The sequence below is a fragment of the Helianthus annuus genome, chromosome 11 (assembly GCF_002127325.2).
Source record: "Helianthus annuus cultivar XRQ/B chromosome 11, HanXRQr2.0-SUNRISE, whole genome shotgun sequence".
Classification (NCBI taxonomy): domain Eukaryota; kingdom Viridiplantae; phylum Streptophyta; class Magnoliopsida; order Asterales; family Asteraceae; genus Helianthus; species Helianthus annuus.
Genome location: NC_035443.2, coordinates 71,250,385 through 71,272,486, shown reverse-complemented (window position 1 = coordinate 71,272,486; position 22,102 = coordinate 71,250,385). Strand labels below are relative to the sequence as shown.

The 22,102-nt window shown below is 36.7% G+C and overlaps 1 protein-coding gene and 1 long non-coding RNA gene across 2 annotated transcripts; one reads left to right on the top strand and one right to left on the bottom strand.

Moving 5' to 3' along the window:
- Nucleotides 1-13,178: 13,178 nt before the first annotated feature.
- On the top strand, nt 13,179-15,035 carry LOC110890483 (REF/SRPP-like protein At3g05500). Its single transcript, XM_022138092.2, has 3 exons — nt 13,179-13,365; nt 14,155-14,379; nt 14,476-15,035. Exons 1-3 carry the CDS (start codon nt 13,327-13,329, stop codon nt 14,899-14,901), a joined length of 690 nt encoding a protein of 229 aa, XP_021993784.1. The 5' UTR covers nt 13,179-13,326; the 3' UTR covers nt 14,902-15,035.
- An 825-nt stretch (nt 15,036-15,860) lies between these two features.
- Nucleotides 15,861-21,866, bottom strand: LOC110890484. Its single transcript, XR_002564528.2, has 3 exons — nt 18,050-21,866; nt 17,027-17,086; nt 15,861-16,223 (listed from the first exon to the last, which is right to left on the bottom strand). It is a non-coding gene; the product is annotated as an uncharacterized LOC110890484 (long non-coding RNA).
- Nucleotides 21,867-22,102: the final 236 nt, after the last annotated feature.

Here is a 22,102-nt window from a genome sequence, read left to right as displayed (position 1 = left end):
AAAACAAACAAGTTCAAACATATAATCTATCATTGTTATTAAGTCACTAAGGCCTCGTCTGATCCTATGTGAGCATGCATCCTAGTCATCATCAACATCATCAAACACCACCTGAAACATATGTGAAAATAAAGTCAGGAAAGAAATGCCGGCGAGCACATAGGTTTTGTGAGTGTGTCGTATACTTGTTGCAATACCTCGTATGACTACAATAGTCGATAATTGAAAACCGTGTTTTAAAAAGTGTCTTGTATTGCAATATGATTAACCAACTTAAAACAAGTTGGTTATAGTTTATAAAACCTCGTTGCCATGAATCTTAACTAAAACATTTGTATTCGAAAACCAATAGTAAATCGTCCTTGTAGAAAACTTGTATGGTTTATATCTTTTAGTAAGCATCATTTTGTGTCATCATTTGAAATCAATCGTTCAAGTGAACTAAATAACGCCACGGAATGTAATATGATAAAAGCATTTATATATAAGAAGTACCAGCGGCGTATCTACCATGTTTTATCACATTACACCCGTCCCGTTATCTAAACACTTACCAATAACCAATCGTTCAAAAATCGTTCTATTCGTTCGTGTTATCAAAACCAGACGTTCTAATCATTCAACTCGTTCGTGTTATAAATTATCGTTCAAATCGTTTAAATCATTCCAATCGTTCAAATCATTCGTGTTTTAATTATGAAAACTAACTTTTGGTCATCTCGTTGAACACATTCAAACCTGTGTTCTGACTCGTTCCAATCGTCTAACTCGTATTAACAAACCACCAAAGGGTAAGTTAACATTCATCAGGTTCTGTTGTTACCCACATTACCCCCATAACCATGGTGATAGTCCGATAACGGGGTTTGTCAGATCTTATGGTACCATAACATACTACTGGTCGGCTCGGCCAACGTTAATGAATGTCATTTGTGTTATGTATTAACGCACCAACAAGTTTCGTCCACATTATTGAAATCGTTGTGTTTAATATAAACCATAGTATTTGTTTCGAAAACTCGAAAATCGTTTAGCACATATGAATCACCCCAAAACAATTGAAAGCAGTAAAATAGGGGAACTATGTACTCACTTGAGATTTGCTAAGTATCCTCGATTAAGTGAACTAACAAGCTCGGGCAATCAAGGAATTCAAGTGGCACCTAGTAATCGAATCACTATGTTAATAATCGGGACCTAAATTGGGAGATCGGGTAGAATGAGGTCTTGTAAAGCAAATGAGTATTGGAACTCATATGATATGGTTTAACAAAGCCTACATTCTGATTTGAAACCTATCCTAAGTGCTTATGACCCGTTATGACCCGTTAAGGTAGTCTACGCTACTCTAACGCGTCGTTTGCGCAAAAGCGTATTTGAACCGCAAAACTAGTCCTATGACAAGTATTATATGCCTTAACAAATTTAATAACATTGCATAATCTGTTTAAGTGTCCAAATTAAGTTACATATGCTTAAATTCAAATTATGCATGAAAAGGGCATTTTGGTCATTTTCCTAAGGCATATAAACTACCTATCATACAACTAATCAAACTAAGTGACCATAAGTTATAACCTCGGAAGGTTATTCCTTATACAACTATGGTCACAAAATATGTTTGGTCGGATCCTAATGATCGACCAAACGGGTCGGGTTCGAAAGTTTAAGCGGTTGTTTAGACCGCTTGACTTACAACCCTAAGTAAGCACTAAACTAAAAGTGACGAGTTAAACATGTTTAAGTAAGTTAAAAAACTGATTTGATACCAAAACAAAGTGCCCAAAAATAGTTTCGTCGCAAATTGCACATAATCGTGCATTTTGACCGAAATTTTGACTCATCACTTCGACTAATCAACGTGGTAATCAGTAGGTATAGTCACAAGGGACTATAACCATCGTGATTACGCTCACGTTGCATAGTTCAAACGAACTTTGTCTTTGACCAAAACATGGTCAAAGCTGAAAGTCAAACACTGTTTGACTTTCTTGCTTAAAATAACAAGACAAGCATGAAGGAATACTTACAAGAGTCCAATGCTTGAAGAGAAGACTAAGAATGCTCAGGTAGGTGGCCTTCAACAAGTGATTTCCTCCACTTAGAGCAGATATGAGAAGAAAGAGCAAATGTGCAAGTTGAAGTGAAGAAATGCTTGGGTTTATATACAAAATCATGGATCTTTGGATCAATGCCAAGTGTTTTTGAATTGATCAGGGCATGATCAACACCATACACATGTTAGCTACTGATTTGGGGGCTTGGGGAACACTTAAACCAGCCAATAGTATGCAAAAACTAGGATTAAAAACCAATTCAGCAGGATGTTTTGCAGATTCTGTGAATCGGCTGATCTGGGACTGGCTTATGGACCTTAAGGGGTCCACCATACGGTCCGTATGGACCCTTGCTTGGACCCTTGCTGGCAAGCAACTTTCAAAAGTTGACAGCTTAGTCCCTGAACTTTGTTTAGTCGCGTTTTGGCACTTCTAACACCGGTCAAGCCCATTTTCAAGCTCCATGATGAAGTTAAAGTATATTTAACTTGAAATATGCTAAAAAATGTCACGGATGTCGGTTCGTTTGGCTGTACAGTTGTGGTTTTCGGTTAATTACGACGGAATCGTAACGAACGCGAAAACGACCCAAATTGCGCGACGAATGGTATTTTTGCATTCCCATCACTAAAATACAATATTCTAGTGATTATAAAAATTTTTGGATGTCCGGATATGGTCAGAACGCAAGATATGCACGTAAATGCATACTTTCACAGTTTTGACGCTTTTAGTCCCTGTGATCAAATAAGCGTATTTTCGCATACCGAACCCCTCAAAACTTATTTCTAAGCTATGTAAAGGATATTTATGGTATTTTTAGCCTATGATCATGTTTCAGAGTGTACGTTGCTATACGAATAGGCAGACTTTTGCAGTTTGTCGCAAATAGTCCATGCGGTCGAATAAACTTGTTTTTGACACACCAAACCTTTCAAAACTTATTTCTAAGTTATGCAAAGGTTATTTAAGGTATGTCAGGCATATGTCACTATTCCGGAGTGTTTGTCGCGTTAAACTGATTGCGTTTACATAACAGTTTGCGTATAACTTTCCAGAAAGCGATTAAAAGCTTGAAATCGAACAGCAATTGAATCGTGAAATTGTCAAACACAAATACACAAATATTGAGACCAAAACACATCGTTTCATTGATAATTGATATTGTTCTACATTGTACATTGTTCACAGAGCACAATTGTCACAACACCTTAACCTAGCTGATCTCATTAACTTGGTTACCTTGGATTATTTCTAAAACCAAACTCTAGATCGAGAACCCGGAATAAACGACCTATAAGTGACTAGAATATGTCTAGGGTGAATTTCTTCTTTCTAAACACATCAAAAATCAATGACCAAACAATAATCACAGCCAAGAACTAGCACACATAATCATATGAAGCAACAAACCAAAGTTATTTTAAATCAAAACGCGTCGTAGTTAGAATAAAAATCAAATAAAAGTCAAAACAATAGTTCTAAGTTCATCACAACCTAGGTGGAATAATAAAACTAGTCAACAATCATGTTCGAATAATCAAAACAATAATATTCAATGGCAAGTATCATGTTTGATTAAGATTAAACGAAAAAGAAAACGAAAAATAAAGACTAACGATGTGTCAAATCTTTAATCCTTCAAACCCGGCTTCGTTATTGAATCAATCCTTCTCCTCTTCAAGATTTTTGGAACTGTTCTATTCGTATCCCTGTCTGCCGTTAATTATTCTGTTCGTCTCCCTCCTTCCTGTCGAATGGCAGCAGCCGTCCACAATATCTTGATATCTCCCCAATAATTCGTCCCATATAATACCCCCACTAAGTCTTGTTTCCAAGCCCAAGGAACAAAACAATACCCCCAGCTAACGTGAATATGCATGCAAATAAATCCTTCATGGCCCAAAATTCTCTCCTTGACATAAACATCTTTCCCCATAAAAGTCCTGCTAGGCCCACTCTTTTTTTCTTGTTGCTTTTTGAATTTCTAATATTGTCCAAACTCCAATAATAATAATATCAATGGAAGCAGCTTTCGTCTGATGGGTATCTTAACAACAGAAAATAGTGGAAATTTTACTTGGGTCACTGGTGGTTTACTCTACTCAGCTGGCTGGTTATTTAATTATTACTCTTTTTCGCTCCATTTGCACCAGGAGGACCTGGCAAAACACAAAATAATATAATATACCCTAAAAACTAAATAAAACAAATAATAACTATATAAAATTTATACACTTTACACGGGACAAATATGTGTATTTTATCACACATCAGGAGTGGTCGTGAACGCGATGCCCCGGATATTGACACATTGCCCGAGCACCTGCATTTGGTGTTTGAAAGCGGAGAGTGAGGTTTTTCACCGTTGTGAGAAGCTACGATGGATGGAGGTCGTTGCCATGCGGTGATCGATTGGCCAACCAGCCGTCATTTCGCGTTGGATAGGTTGTTCGAGCTGGTGTACCAGCTGTCATTTCGTGTGATGGTCGTCAAGTTTTTATCATCATTGGAGTTCAACCCGAGACCAGATGATCGCCCGGAGGAAGAGGATGACCCGGAGCACTCGTGGATCGAGGTTAGTTTTCGCTTGGTGACAAGACATATCAGATGTCTTTCCACCGTTTTGCTTGGATCGCCGACTTATATTATGAGCCGGAAACAGTGACCCCACTCTTCACCAACGCACTCCATATCGTGTCGAGATCCACTCTCGTTAGTTTTTGGGGAGTGATCTTGCTGAAAGCCTTTGGCAAGAATAAAGGCAGGGTCACCGCTATTACAGACTTCCTGTAACGATATATGCACAGACTTATCAGTGCATCTATTGCACCACGCGAGATGAGCCGCGAGTGATGCAATTAAAGTGGCCTTTTTTATTTTTACTATTTACTATATAAAGTGTTGTGCACCCTGCACTATTGCCTTGCCAAGTGGTTCACGTCAGCGCACCACTAGCAGGAGCAATCTTCGTTGTAGGAGGACGTGTAGAATCCGAGTCTATAGAACTTGTGTATTTAGGACATGAAGTACAAATAATTTATAAATTGTAACTCAAATAAAATAAAGAGTAAACTGCCATTTTGGTCCCTGTGGTTTGGCCAGTTTTGCCATTTTAGTCCAAATCTCAAACTTTTTACATCTGGGTCCCTGTGGTTTGCATTTTGTTGTCATTTTAGTCCAAAATCCAAAAACCCTCTATTTTGATTATTGAAAACTGATTAATTTGTCCTTTAGTGCAGGGGCATTTTGGTCATTTTCCTTTTCATTTAACATTTTGTCCTTGCTTTTCATTAAATATCATGAGTAAACTGCTAAAATCGACCCTGTGGTTTGACTCAAATTGCTAGATCAGTCCAAAATCAACTTTTTTTTGCTAAAACAGTCCCTGAGCCTAGTTTCTGTTGCTATTTCAGTCCAATAAATTAACATCGTTAGAACCTCCATTAATGAATGGGTAAAACTGCTAAATTCGTCCCTGAGGTTTGATTCAAGTTGCTAGATCAGTCCAAAATCAAGTTTTTTGAATTTGTTAATTATAAACTTATTTAGGTATATAATTTTTCTAGACTTGCATTAATTTTTGAGTTAATTGCCATTTTAGTCCCTGTGGTTTGGGCTAATTTGTCAGTTTAGTCCAAAGGTTTCATTTTTAACATCTGGATCTAAAAAGGTTTCATCGTTGCCATTTTGGTCCAACTGACTTAACTTCATCCATATCTGTTAAGTCTGCCAAGGGCATTTTTTTCATTTCATTTTTCTTTTTATTAACCCTTTTTTCTTAATTGCCAAAAATGCCCTTGGCAGCCTTAACAGATATGGATGGAGTTAAGTCAGTTGGATCAAAATGGCAACGATGAAACCTTTTTGGATCCAGATGTTAAAAATGAAACCTTTGGACTAAACTGGCAAAATGGCCCAAACCACAGGGACTAAAATGGCAATTTACTCTTAATTTTTTGAATTTGTTAATTATAAATGTAGATTATAAACTTATTTAGGTATATAATTTTTCTAAATAAGTTTATAATCTAAATAAGTTTATAATTAACAAATTCAAAAAATTAATGCAAGTCTAGAAAAATTATATACCTAAATAAGTTTATAATTAACAAATTCAAAAAACTTGATTTTGGACTGATCTAGCAACTTGAATCAAACCTCAGGGACGAATTTAACAGTTTTACCCATTCATTAACGGAGGTTCTAACGGTTTTAATTTATTGGACTGAAATAGCAACATAAACTAGGCTCAGGGACTGTTTTAGCAAAAAAAAAAGTTGATTTTGGACTGATCTAGCAATTTGAGTCAAACCACAGGGACGATTTTAGCAGTTTACTCAACTATCATCATTATAATATTGGATATTATTGGAAGAGCAGCCATGGTCGAACTATCTCAATAACCTTGTATTATAATATTGGATATTATTGGAAGAGCAGCCTGTCACCGGAAGTTCTAATTCATGTCAAAGAAGAAGCACAGTTTATTCCGGTTCTCGTTCTTATCAAATTTGTTCAGATCTAAAAAACGAAATGAGAATTCAAACCCTAGGTCTCGAGGTGGTGATGATAGTGCCACGTCAGCAAAGTCATCACCGTTTTGGTTTTCAAACCCTAGGTCCGGTGGCGGTTGCCGGAAGAAACAGCAGTTTTGTCATAACGACGCTTCAACGGCAGCCAGAACCGGCGTGATGCGGAAGCAGTACTGTTCAGATCGAGGCATGTCGCCGGTGAGATCCTCCGACTGTGACGGTGCAGAAGGTGAATTTTACGATAGATCTGAAGAATACGAGACATGTGCGTCACGAAAACAGACTCCGCGGCGAACGCCGGCGGTGGCGGATACGGGAAGAATGTGTCTGGGTTGCGGCGATGGTGGTCACTGCTGCTGATTTATTTGAGGTTTTATGTTGTTTATAGAGAGAGAAGAGGGAGAGAGTCAGTTAGGGTTTTATTTGGGGATGATGATTTATTTAGGGAAGATGACCAAAATGTTAATTAACAAAATGTTAAATGAAAAGCAAAATGACCAAAATGCCCCTGCACTAAAGGACAAAATAATCAGTTTTCAACAGTCAAAATAGAGGGTTTTGGGATTTTGGACTAAAATGGCAATAAAATGCAAACCACAGGGACCCAGATGTAAAAAGTTTAAGATTTGGACTAAAATGATAAAACTGGTCAAACCACAGGAACCAAAATGACAGTTTACTCTAAAATAAACTCCATTTTGACCCTACCAAATTATAAGACCATATTCTTGTTAATGTTTGGTTACAATAATCTTAATTTTTTTAAAGGAGTCCGTTTTGACGCCTACCTATTTTTGTCAGAATGGTCAATTTTTAAAACCATTTGTTGCATGCAGATTCCATCCTAACCCTTGCTTTCGATCCATCTACCTATTTTTGTTAAAATGATCACTTTTTAAAACGATTTATTGCAACTCAAATTCGTCCCAACCCTTTACCTCTTGGTTTCGACTCACCTATCTATTTTTGTTAAAATGAAAATTTATTAAAATGTTGCAACTCAAATCCGTCCTAACCTGTTAGCCCGTAATTTCGACACACTATTATAGTCATGTATGTATGCATAAAAGAGACTAAGAAATAAGTTTCTTTATTTTTTTATGGCAGAAATGAGAACTTATTACTTGGTGTGTTATAATAGAATTTTCTATGATTGGGTTGTAGTCTAGTGGTATGGCACTGATGGTGAAAAACCGACCGAGGGGGTTCGATCCTGAGCCACACCCTTGTTTTCATCCGGCTGTTACTTCAGCGAGCTAATTCGTGTGGAGGCAGTATGGTTTCCGGTGGAATGCCGTAATCAAGACTGGCAAACCCAGCACGGACCCAGTTAAGACAACGTAAGTCTGGGCAGACTTGGCAAGGGCCGCCGATTAAACGGTGTAACATTGAATCACTAAAAAAGAAAGTCACCGTTCAAAAAAAAATAATAACAGAATTCTCTTGTTTTTTAAGTCAAATAAAAATTACTCGGTGTGTTATAACATAATTCTCTTTTGTTATTATTATTATTAAGTGAATGAATTTGTTTTTTAAGTCAATTAAAAATTACTTGGTGTGTTATAACATAATTCTCTTTTGTTATCGTTATTATTAAGTGAATGAATTTATAGTCAGGTGGTATTTTAGGGGTGGGATAAGACTTTGAAATCAATAGGTCATCGGTTTGATTCCCACAAGGGGGTATTTCCCATATTTATTGGGTGCTCTTCCGAATTGGTGTATAAACATTATGGCTGGTGGAGATGAATATGATCAGGTGATAATCCAATGGTTCGTAGTGATCCAAATTTATCGTTAAAAAAATTAAAAAGTTTAAAAAGGGAAGTCGGCGACTGTTTGAACACGAACCTTGGGGGTAGATTAACGGGGAAGTATCTTTGCGTGATTCCTTAGGAAGACTGCTGAAAGAAAACTTAAGGATGTCAACAACTTCAATATTTGTATTTTACACCTTATATTATGTCTACATGTTGCATATGACCCACCTACATTTCTAACATATTTAGTTGTCCTTTCAAATGAATAAACTGATAAACGTAGGCTAACTATGACAGAGTTTGAGTATGTAAGTTTATGATTGAAATGGGCTCCGAGTAAAACGATGAAAATTCTTTTCTTTTTTTTTTTTTTTTTGTTCTTCCAGTTTTTAGCTTTATTATAAAAATTGAAAATGACTAAAACAAATGTTTGTAACTACTGTTTAACCCCCGCGTTACGGGACGTGAGTAGTAAAAATATGCTAAGTTTCAAGCAAACAACGGCTATAACAGGCAAAAATCATAAAGTAAAAAGGTGAATTTATACCGTTACGTTATGTAAAACGCAGACAAAGACAAACACAAACTTAGACTGCGGGGTATGGTGGGGCGGGGGTTGGGCTTGAGTTGGGGCATTTGTTGACACGTGGCTTGGGGTGGCAGACATGGGGCGACCCACATTTAAACAGGGTATGGTGGGGCGGGGGTTGGGGGTAGGGCCGTTCAAATCGCTCGCCGCTCGTCGCTCGCTCGACGCTCATTCGGAAATTGCTCGGAAAATGCTCGTTCGATTTGACGCTCGGTTGTAAACGAGCCGCTCTGCTCGGTTCGGTTTGGAAACGAACCAAGCATGAGCAAAGGTCCGCTCGGCTCGGTTCGGCTCGAATTATTATTTTAAATAGTATATATATACGTATACATATACATATACACATACATCTATAAACATGTATATACACAAATATAAATTATACATATATATACACACATACACCTATATATACACACACACTTACACATACATATATACTTAAATATAAATTAAATTTATAGTTTTATATGTAACAATCTATTAGATTTTGGCCAACTATATACAAATTTACAACTATATCTATACGTACTAGCCCAACCACGCCAATAAAAATTAAAATCAAAACTAAAAGTTAAACCCTAAACCGATAAACGACAGTCTGTTCATCGCCTCAACGTTTCATGCCGTTACCCTAAGTCAATCGTCTCCTGCTCTCAACATAATTGTTCGTGCAATATGATCATCACCTCGTCAGCCACAACATTGTTATTCATAAGAAAAATATTATGCCATGAAATGTGCATGTTTTTAAAGACATAAAAACTTGAGACCCAACATTGTCACTATCTCTCTTAGCAAATTTAAATTGGGCGACACGGTTGTCCAAATCGCTCGAACTTCGCTCGACGCTCGCTCGAAATTTTTACTGCTCGAAAAATGCTCGCTTGATTTGATGCTCGGTTTGAAATGAGCCGCTCGGTTCGGTTTGTAAACGAGCCAAGCACGAGCAAAGGTCCGCTCGGTTCGGTTCGGCTCGTGAACAGCCCTAGTTGGGGGCGTGGGTTTGGTGGGCTTCGCTAGATCTGAGCCATTGATAGTTAAATCAACGGCTAGCCCAATGGCTTCTTTGGTTTGTCCAATTAGAGCCCGCCATGTCAGCTTGGCCAGACCGCCCCACGCCCGGCTTCAAACCCACGAAAAAGGGCCACGCCCAAACCCATGCCCACCCGGGGTGGTGGCTTGGGCGTTTTCAGCCCACCCACGCCCAAACCCCCGCCCCATACCCCACAGTCTTATATTGTGAACCAGCGTAACACGTAGACAAACTCAAATATATACCGACACGATTGATTACATTGTTGGATCATATATATAAATTTAAAAGTGATAAATACCACTTATTTATTTAACTAATATAATTTTTTAGATATAATAATTATTTAACTCGGTTAAATACAAATATTGACTAATATATATATTATGTTACCATGAAGGATTAGCTTTATTAAAATGCATCTAACTTAACATATCAATCGTAGAATGTAGCAAAATGTAATGTAAATATGTAATAAATTTGGAAAGGCTTCTATTGTGTGTAACAAAGTAAACAAAAAAATGATATTATAAAACCAACATGGTCATATACAAACTAGGTATTTAATCACGTCAATATTTAAAATTATGATATTTATAATTTATTTGGAAATAATTCAACTAGCGTTTGTTTCTCTAAATGATCACATATATTTTTTAAATGTTTTTTTTAAACTATTTGTCGTGTAAGCATTCATGCATCACACTTGGTCGGATTTTCAATGGCTAGTTATCAACGGATTTTTATCAATATATGTAGCTGCCGGCTCCAATGTTAACCTTGGAAGTTGGAACCTATGGCTTAAGGGTGTCCGGAGTGGGTGGCAAACCCACTCGGCAAAGCGGTTTACCGCGCGGTAATACTGCTGCCGATGGGTTTTGCCGATCAGTAAAGATGGAGAGGCGGTAAAGGTTCGCCGAACCGGGGAGAGGGAGGGAAGAGGAGAAAGAGGGGGTGTGTTGTGGGGTCCATGCCTTCTCAACCAATCACATTTTTTTTAAATAGTTTACCTATTCTAAAGTGTCTGACCATTGCCAACATTTTTTAGAATAGTTTAAACTCTTAAGGTTGGATGATATAGCATACTCTTCTTGGTTGATTTTGAAGTTTGCCACTTTCAAATGCGTAACCACTCCCTACACCCTAAGAACTAGTATAAACATTTTAGGGTGTACGGGGTGGGGGTTCGGTGACCCTAGTCACCGATCGGGAACACCGCCGCCATCAAAGCGGGGACCCGAATCGGTGATAGGGAGCGGTGTGGAGTTACCGCTTGGTTTGGCACGATTTTCGGAAGAAGACCGTTTGACAACGGTCACTTTTATAAAAAAAAAAAAATCAACTTTTTTAAACAATATATATCTAACCAACCTAAATCAATTTTTTTACCACACTCACCACTCTCAAACTCACACCAAAACTCTCAAACTCAAATCTTTCAAATACAAAATGGATTCCAAGCTCCCGTTTCTTTCTACCCTACCCGACTTTCCCGACGATGGAGATGCATCGTCAAGCGATACTAGCTTAATTTTCTTCCAAAATCTCATCCAACAAGCGGAGCTACTAGACACGGCATCGTCTAGTAAAAAAAAAGTTATCCGTCGAGATCGTGAGGGGGGCCATGAGACACTCATGGCCGATTATTTTGATGAAAATCCAAAATTTAATGACGATACTTTTCGTCACAGATTTCGTATGTCCAAGTCTTTGTTCCTAAAAATTGTTAGTGACGTGGAAGCGTATGACGAGTGGTTTAAAGAAGGCTAAGACGGGAGAATGAAGAAAAGTTTCACGCCGTTGCAAAAGGTTACTTCGGCGATTAAACAACTTGCAACCGGTAACCCACCAGACGAGGGGGACGAGTATTTAAATATGTCTGAAAGGACCTCTCGTGAGTGTCTTGAATATTTCCGCGAGACGGTCTGTAAAAGGTATGGCGGTGAATTCCTACGTAGACCAACGAGCCACGACGTTGCGCTATTGTATCAGGCTCATGAGGAGAGTCATCACCTACCTGGTATGTTGGGTAGTCTGGATTGTACACACTTCGTCTGGAGAATGTGCCCCACAGAATTGCGTGGACAATACATGAGAGGCGATCATCAATACCCGAAGGTTATGTTAGAAGCGGTGGCGTCTCAAGATTTGTGGATTTGGCATGCTTTTTGTGGCCCGGCGGGTTCACAAAACGACATTAACGTGCTGCAACAATCTCCATTATTTCTTGCTCAACGAAACGGAACGGCGCCAAATTGTCCATTTCAAGTGAACAACCACTTATACAAACGCGGGTATTATTTTATTGATGGGATCTACCCTACCTGGTCCGTGTTTGTGAAGTCTTTTCCATATCCACACGACCCGAATGAAAAAAAGTTCAAGAGGCAACACGAGGCCGCAAGAAAAGATGTTGAACAGGCGTTTGGTGTGTTAAAGTCGAAGTGGGGAATACTAAATCGTCCAATGCGTGCGAAAACGGTGAGAAAGATAAGGTCCATCGTGTATACGTGCCTTATTTTACACAACATGATTATAAAAGACGACGGAAGGGCGATAGCTCCGGTACATATTCAAGATCCTCCAGTCGAACCCGTCTTCGATGATACAGCTTATACGGAGCTCATTGACGAAGACACGCATTGGAGACTAAAACACGATCTCGTTGAGCATCTCGGAAGTTTAGATCTGCCTCACCTTGAAGTTGATTCGGACGACGAGTAGTTTGTTTTTATATTTTTCTAGTTTGAATGTAATTTTTTTTCTAGTTTGAATGTATTTTTTTTAATTTAATCAAATGTCTTTTATTTAATTTTTATTTTTATTAATATTTTTTTGATTTGTAAACATGCATAATTTAAAAAAAAAAAAAAAAAAAAAAAAAAACCAACTCCCCTAAGAGGGGAGTGCCGCCATCAAAATGTGGTGTTAGGGGAGTTTAAGAGGGGAGTTGACGTGACACTGATTGATTGGTTGGGCGTAAGAGAGAGGACTCACCTCTTAGGTGAGTGCCCCTTACACCCTTAGCTTCAATTTGATACTGATTTAATCATTACTTTAGTCAAAGTTGAACATGTAACGTTCAAGATGTATAGGGGTTACTTTAGTCATTTTAGATGAACATAGGGTCCAAAGTGCAACATGATTTTTAGTTTCAAATTGCAGTCAATATCCATCCCTTCACACGTTTTCTTTCACACGCTTGAATCGAAAGTTCGATAACTATCGAGAATCGTGCAACCCTATAAATATATTCATCGGTTGATCGATACTCAAGTATTACTCACATTCAAATTCAATCAACGATCAGATATTGTTAATAAGAAGATTCGAATTCTCTTTCTCGATCATGGCCGAAAACAATGTTCCTGTTACCAATCAATCAGAGGTTCGTCTTTTCTTACCATTAAGGCATTAGTTAATCTTAATATATATCTATTTTTTAAACAATTGATTATATCTAGAGTTACGAGTGATTGTTTGGGTTCTTTTGAAATCGAATAAACCTAAATTTACGAATCAAAAGTCGAGTTGGATTTTCTTCTTGTGGAATTGTTTTTTCTGGATCGCAAAATGTTCTTACAGCAATTGAGCAACCGATTTGAAATATATCAGAATCTGAGTTATGATTCTTTTTTTTTTTTTTTTTTTGCCACAATGAGTTTTTGTGGAAGACGCTTAAATGTTATAACAATGAATTTACATCGACATAGTTGGTAAACGGGCAACAAGCTGCGCCACTATCTCTTTTTTAATATCAAAACTAAGCCTTTTAAAAATATAATAACAATAATAATAATCTATGCAGTTAATGCAATATCCATGGGATATCGGTAGTTTTAATACGATGCAGAATTTATATATAATTTAACACTAATAATTCAGTGACATATTGGTTATATCGGTCAAATATCGGTGATATTTCGGTCAACATCGCCGATAATATAGGTACCGATATTCTGACCGATATTTTACTAGGGGATTATATCACTGATAAGGCCATAACTAAATGGGTCTGCGGGTTTGACTAAAATTGACCCGAACCTGTTTTGACTAAACTCAAAACTCCCATATTCTTTGCCTTATCCTGAATTCACACCCATAAGGCCATAACTAGACTGTTTCTTGATTACAGTAACAATATTGGTATTGGTTTATAATTCTTTGTTAAAAACAGGTTGAGATGGAAGAACAGAGGTTGAAGTACCTGCAATTTGTACAAATGGCAGCTCTCCATGCTCTTCTTTATGCTTCAAAAGCATATAGTTATGCCAAGAACAACTCCGGTCCACTCAAACCCAAGGTGGAGACGATAGAGGGTACCCTAAAGACCGTTGTCAGCCCTGCGTACGACAAGTACCATCACGTTCCTGTTGAGGTCCTAAAGTTTGTTGATCGTAAGGTGAGCTGATTCACCTGTCATTTTTTTTTGCTAAAACGAATCAACTTTTTTACGATTATTTATGGTGAATTTTAAAAACATGTAACTTGATTTCAGGTAGATGAGACGGTTGACAAATTCGGCAATCGGGTGCAGCCTTTTGTGAAACAAGTGTCAACTAAAACCAAGAACTTGTCTGCAGAGGTTAAGACTGCTGGGCTGGCAAAAACCGCGTACACAAAGCTTGAGCCGACTGCTAAAGGACTCTACACAAAATACGAGCCGGTTGCTGAGCAATATGCTGTTTCGGCTTGGCAATCACTGAACCAGCTTCCACTCTTCCCTAAGGTGGCTAAGGTGGTGGTGCCAACAGCTGCTTACTGTTCAGAGAAGTACAACCAAACCGTGCAGCAAACAGCAGAGAAAGGGTACAAGGTTTCTTCGTATCTTCCGTTGGTGCCGACCGAAAGGATTGCTAAGGTGTTCAACCCTGTTGAGCCGGTGGGCACGAGTGGAGGTGAAGGGGTGGTTGTGTCACATTAGGGTTGTATGATGTTGTGGTTTGATTGTTGTGATGAAAGCTGGAATTAGATATTGTGTAAATGTTTGTTTTGGTTTATGTTCTGTTATACTACCTTAGATCTATTTTTTCGCATATAGTTTTGTGTTATGTTCAAGCGTATTCACATTAAACTATTGTCTTGGTTTGCCTTGAGAATGAAAAAAAATGATGATGATGATATCGATATTAACGGAGCCTGTAGTGCGGCATGGGCGTCCAAATTTAAAGGTGCAACAAAAAGGCAGCCCATGCGAAACATAGGCATAGCTCATTCATAAACTCACAACAAAATACACATGACCTTGCGGGACATAGTTCATTCATAGGCGATAAACTGCACTTGCCAACTCTCAGGAGCGAGTAATGCAACACTGCCATTCAACGACTTTAAGAATAAGAGACTAGGATTTCATGGGGTTACCGCGCAAGACTTTTGAGTTTTCAGCAATCGTGGGTGATCCGGAAATGAACATTAACTGGTAAGAGGTCAAACTCCATCTTATCTTTCACCTGTACGTCGCACGACAAGATGTCGTTCCTGATGGCAACGGTTCTGCATATTTGTTGTTATGGTTGTCTCCACAAAATCATTATGGCCATCAAGCCGTTTCATTTGTTCTTATTAACAGTAAACATTATATCATGGTTCAGTTAGATGGGGAATTCTCGATGCCTACGCTACTTGACACATTACAAAATTCAGGTTGCAGTATGTTGGGAACGGGCCACGAATACAAGCATATAAAAATATGTTAGACGATACGAAAACAACAATGTATATCAATTTATTGTAATTTATGTAATTAAATTTTCGTTATTACGATTGTTTATTTAAGTTCATAAGAAACCTTCGTGATTATATAAAAAACATTATAAATTTTACGGCTCGTATATGTACTAATGTACTATATAACTCGTATAAAAACCTATGTGAGCCGTATACTAACTTCATTCAGTCAAACTTCAACAGATATCGCCGTCTATTGTTGTAGATCGGTTCACTACAGTTCATTTAGTCGATGATGACCCGTTTACACATAGGGATAAAGTGTTAAGTTGGTCAAAATGAGGGTAGCTGTAACACCCCAACCCGGGGCAGGTCGGAGCGTCACTATTACGAATACCATAACCAAAACACATCCACTTAATATAAGATAGGATTCAAGGTGACATACACGTCTCAAAATACCCTAAGTCTGAAGTTCATTTAAAAGTACATGATTTAACAAAATAAAGAGTCTTTAAATACTCTTGAACATCCATTAATCTCTCATTACTGATTCCCCATATTATCCCTGATTACCTGTAAACAAGATAAGAAAAATACAACAAAGAAACTACGACTGAGCCAAAGAATTGCTCAGTAACGGAGAAATCAATAGTACAAGTAAGGATGGACGAAAAGAAGGAAACACGAAACAATATTGAAATAACGAATCAAATACGGTGCAGAAATTAAACTGAAGTAGATGTTGAACCAAATTAGAAATATGCATCTAAAGTATAATTGGCACAATAGCGGACAGATCATATCATATCACAAACGTATCAAATGCATATACTAATTAGGTGACCTTGAATGTCACAACAATAAGTCATGTAATAACGAAGCACCCAGAGCCAAAAACAGACTGGTACACAGCTAGCTAGTCCATGTACCTATGAGATGGTGAGTGTGGCGTTCACTCATTATTCCATCTCCACACAACAAACTCAAACTCGGAACTAAGATCGATCTATACGCCTCTAGGGGCCAAGGCGCTACACGAGCACAAACTAGAGACGCCGTGAACTTTTATTACGCACTGTCACAATAAGTGCCATGCCGTTGGCGCCCAAACGGCAAGCCAGACGCTCGGGTGACAGAGTACAAAAACTAAGGCCATGTAAATAGTTTACAATCAACTGAAAATAATACTAATAGGAACATGCGACCATGAGTACAAGTCTAAGGTATGGCATGCTACATCACTCTAATAATCATACAAACATTACCAGACTGGTTCGCATCACATATCAAACGGCTAACAGGGACACACAAAAATCCGCACTGCAAAGTGACGGATAGGATAAAAATACTATGATGTCAGAAATGGGAATCCGTACCTTAGTTTAGCAAGCAAAAAAGAATCCAAAAATCGGGTCGTCCTCAAAACTTATGCGAACCTAAATCCCGTATTTACAATATTAGTATTATATAATTTATTTAGATGTAAAGCTTTCGTTAAATTTTCCCGGCGACCCCAAATTAAAATTGTTTGACACACTTTGTTAACATATGCTTCCGGGTTACACTCACCATAAATTATTTAGTGACTAAAAATATCATATATGCACAAATATAGCTTTTAACCTTCCTTATCGTCTTTGCATATAGCTTTTTAGAATAATAAACATAGAAATTTAGATCTTTATTTACTATACACAATTTTTGTAAGGTTTTGAGATAATACATACGTAGGATAACTAAAGACACTTAACATAAGTATTATTTATTTATTATTATTTTTTTTTACTATCTTATGAAACTTATAAAATATGTAAATTCCCCCTGAATCATTTTTGGGTCACAAATCTACATTTTTACACACTAAATAATATAATTACATAATATCCAAATCTATTACATAATCTTTATATAAATCTTGGTTTTGATACTTGAAGAAAAGTTTAAAAACCATAAGTATGACTATCTGTATGTATAAAAAGAACATGGAGAATATTATAGTAACCCTTAAAGTAAATCTCATGCATATACATATGCATAAATATATGGAAGTTCAAGATCCTACGTAGAGTTCAAAAATCAACATTTGTATACATACCTATGCCTTTATGGAATAAAACATGAATTATATTTAGGCTTAGTTTTTATACTATATAAGCAAACGAACATATGAAAATACATAAACACCAACATTAAGTCATTGAACTCTTTAAAAAGAAACAATAAAATACCACAAAGTATTTCAAGATAACTAAGTTTTATATTGTGTTAGCATCATACTTTTCATACTTTAGACAAACACCCACCTACATGGGTGAAGATTTACATATAATCCTATCCTGTAACATATGAAGATATAAGAGAGGAAAAAAAAAATAAAATTTTGAATTATAGACACTCACTTGATTCAAGCAAAGAGATGGATTTTGAAAGCACTGAACTTCGAACTTGAACTCTTGAACTTAGATTAGACTTTTAGGTGTATATGTATTTTAGTGTGGTTTGATAATAAAATCATATTGGTCTCTTTATAAGAAATCAGAAATGGGTTGTTCTACACCATGTGCTCCTCAATATAATAATAGGGTAATGTGTAATTGAGTGTATGACAATCAAAATTAAAGTTTGATTGTGATGGTTCTACCCAAAGAAAAAGAAAAGAAAGGAAGTAAGGTAAATGGTAGGTAGGTAACAGGTTTATGATTTAATTTATCTTACACATGTGCTAAACTTTCACAAAAGTCAAAACATATATATCTTAGGTTTCATACTATCCACACCTACTGGATTGATTTTGCTTTTCCTCATTTGTTTATCAAATAGTTTGATTCAAAAAGAAATGATGTTAAAGCATGGTGCATACATAGTGTATTGTTTGGTATGTGTGTATGTCCGTATATTGAGAAAGAGAATAGAGTTGAGATGGGTTTTTTTTTTTCTTTTTAACTTAGTCTTGCACAAAGATTTAGGACAAAATTATGATATTTATTTCTTTGTAACCAGATAGATTTACTAGTTACCTACACATACACACACATGTATATATATATGTATATATATATATATATTACACACATAAATGGCTTTAACAAGATTATAAAAAAATAACCGTTTTATAAAATTTAAATAACTCACTGTATTTTAAAATATATAACATATTCATGGTTGGTGATAATGAATGCGTAGAACACTAACTAACTTGTTTAAAAAAAATCAAAGTATTTCATTTTAACTTCTTTTAAACATGCAACTTAAATTATACTAAACCTTAATAAATATTATAACGATTTAAGAAAATTTCGAGTGTTACAGTAGCCTTGTAAGCTGTAAATGTATTATTTTTCAAAAAAATTGAAATATTGTAACTGCTTGAAATTGTTTTATTTAAAGGATTATTTATGGAACGAAAGGCCAAAGAGTTTGATATTTTGGAAATGAGTTTGTTAATTTATCTCTTTAGTGTGAGTTAAATTAATTGTCTATGCTAGCTCAACAGTGGTACGTTGGGTGGTGTTCTTAGACCCGAGTTTTCAATTGAGGTGGTGTACAATCTTTTGTTAGAGTTCGCAGCCCCACTATCTCGTTTGGTGGTGAATCTGTATCAAACTGATTTATACTTCTATCCTTACTTTTTATAGTTTGTTTTGATCTAGTGTTGTTTGGGCCTATCTACATGATCCATATGGCGAGAAGCCATTGTTTGGGCCTACCTACATGATCCACATGCGATGTTTTATTTGTTTTGGTTGTACTTTGATGTAAAACTCATGAAACTTAATATATATTTATCATTTTAGTTACTGGTTTGTTATTTTTTGTTTGATTGATTGTTTATCATATATCGTAATAAATACGACTAAATTTATTAGAAAATAATAATAAAAGTTATATATATGTAAAGCGGTTTAATTTTTTTATACAACCACCCATACGAGTCGTAGAAATGACTTTCTATGCATTTCGTGTGTGTGATACAATACGACTCATGTTTTTCAACCCTTTATGTTGTTTAATTCTAAAAGATGTCTGTACAATTCAGTGGCAGATTCAAAAATTTTTATGAGGGGGTGCAAAAATTGGTAGGGTAAAACAAGTGAGGACTAAATAGGTTGGGTCAAAACGGGTTAGATAAAAGCAGGTCATATGTATTTACTTAAAGGTGTTGTAAATTGTTCATACTTATTTACTTAATTATATAATTATATAATATATAATGACACTAAAAAAATTCATAATCATACTTAAAACATGTATAAAACACCAAAAATAAGGAAATAAAAAACACTTATAAACCAATAAGAAAACTTTTAAAAAATCAACTGATTAATCCAACACTAAAACACGTTACTTATCTACTCACTTAGAGAATGGGTATTGGGAATCCATGAATAGAATTGCATGTGTATTTTTCTTTCAAGAGATATGGTAAACCTTTGAGAAGTCAGAATAATACAGTTAGACCGTGGGGTATGGTGGGGCGGAGGTTTGGGGCATGGGTTGACACGTAGAGTTCGAGCCCCCCCCCCCCCCGCGCTGGTGAGTGACGTATCCGTGGGGTATGGCGGGGCGTGGCTAGCCCGCATGGCTTGGCCAGCTTTATTAAAATAAAAAAAAACTAAAATTTAAAAATACACACAACATTAAGCCTAAAATTTTATTAAAATTTCCTAAAAATTACAAAATTCTACAAAAAAAAAAAGATTACAAAAAAAATCTAAAGCGTTAGGTAGATTTCGAAAAGGGCGAGCTTGTCAAACGGCTTCCGCTCCTTGCCCCGGGACTCGATGTTGGCCACTGCCACCCGGTCTTCGTGACTTATCTCACCGCCCGGAACGCTGTCGTAGTAGGCTTTAAAACGATGTGACACCCCAGGAAAACCAGGAAACAACACAACACAACTAACTTCCTCAGTAACCACGTGCTAAATTTCGAGACGAAATTTCTTTCAAGTTGGGGATAATCTGACAACCCGAGTTTTCAAGATCTCTATTCGACTTAACCTTGTACTTATTTGCAAAGTGTGTTTTATATATATATTAGATGTGCATTATATTTAAGTGTATGTTAATAATGTGTTTTGTGTTAATTTGTGTTTTATAATTAAATATGGAACATTGGCCGAACACCCCTACTCTCACGGAATCACCCCCAGCCGAAAACACCCACACCCGAAGACACCCCTTGGCGAAAACCCCTACCCCACGAAAACACCCATGTTGGCGAAAACACTTTAGTGTTTTCGTCCACTACTAACTGGCAAAAACAACAAATGGGCTTTGGCCCAGTAGCAATCTGTTTTAATATCTTGTCCCCCACTGTTACGTAAAAGCTTAATCGCCAAACCCTAGAGCCCCTATTGCCTTCCCTGTGCGACGGCAACTGCAAGACTTCAAGCCTTCCCTTTCGATCAATCTAGTGACCCTTCCATCTCGGTTAGTTCGCACTATTGTTAGTCGTTACGTGATTCCTTGTTTGATCGATGTGTATTTGTATATGAAAAACCAATTAAAGAAGTTCTGTGGATTGTGGTATGCATGTTCATGGTTAGGGTGTGGGATCTTGTGTTATTATTAGGACTATATGTATGATTTCGTTAATTTATCTGAATAAATGATAGGTTTCAATAGGATGTAGTTTAGCGTGATGATGATGATCTGATTTTCTGTCATGAGGAGATGATGAATCTGTTAATAATTAGGGTTATCTATAAACTCATGATTAGTATTCATTCTTTTGACTATGGTTGATGCTCCTGTGTGATAGAGATGATGATTTAATCACATAACAGTTAATGATGGTTAGGGTTCTTGATAATCACAATAACTTGCTGATGATTGTATGATGATGATGATAATGATTTCGTGAATTGATCTGGGTAAATGGTGGTGACGACGACTAGGGTTAGACGAAATCACAAGGGCCAACGAAAACACAAGACCAGACGAAAACACTAAGGGGTTGTTTGGTAACCTCTTAATGACCATTCAGATGCTACCTCTTAATGGTTTAAAACCTCTGAATGAATAAGAGGTAACCTCAAGTCTGAATGGTTAAGAGGTAACCTCAGTAACAATAAAATACCACAAAGAGGTAACCTCTGAATGAATAAGAGGTAACCTCAGTAACAATAAAATACCACAAAGTATTTCAAGATAACTAAGTTTTATATTGTGTTAGCATCATACTTTTCATACTTTAGACAAACACCCACCCACATGGGTGAAGATTTACATATAATCCTATCCTGTAACATATGAAGATATAAGAGAGGAAAAAAAATAAAATTTTGAATTATAGACACTCACTTGATTCAAGCAAAGAGATGGATTTTGAAAGCACTGAACTTCGAACTTGAACTCTTGAACTTAGATTAGACTTTTGGGTGTATGTGTATTTTAGTGTGGTTTGATAATAAAATCATATTGGTCTCTTTATAAGAAATCAGAAATGGGTTG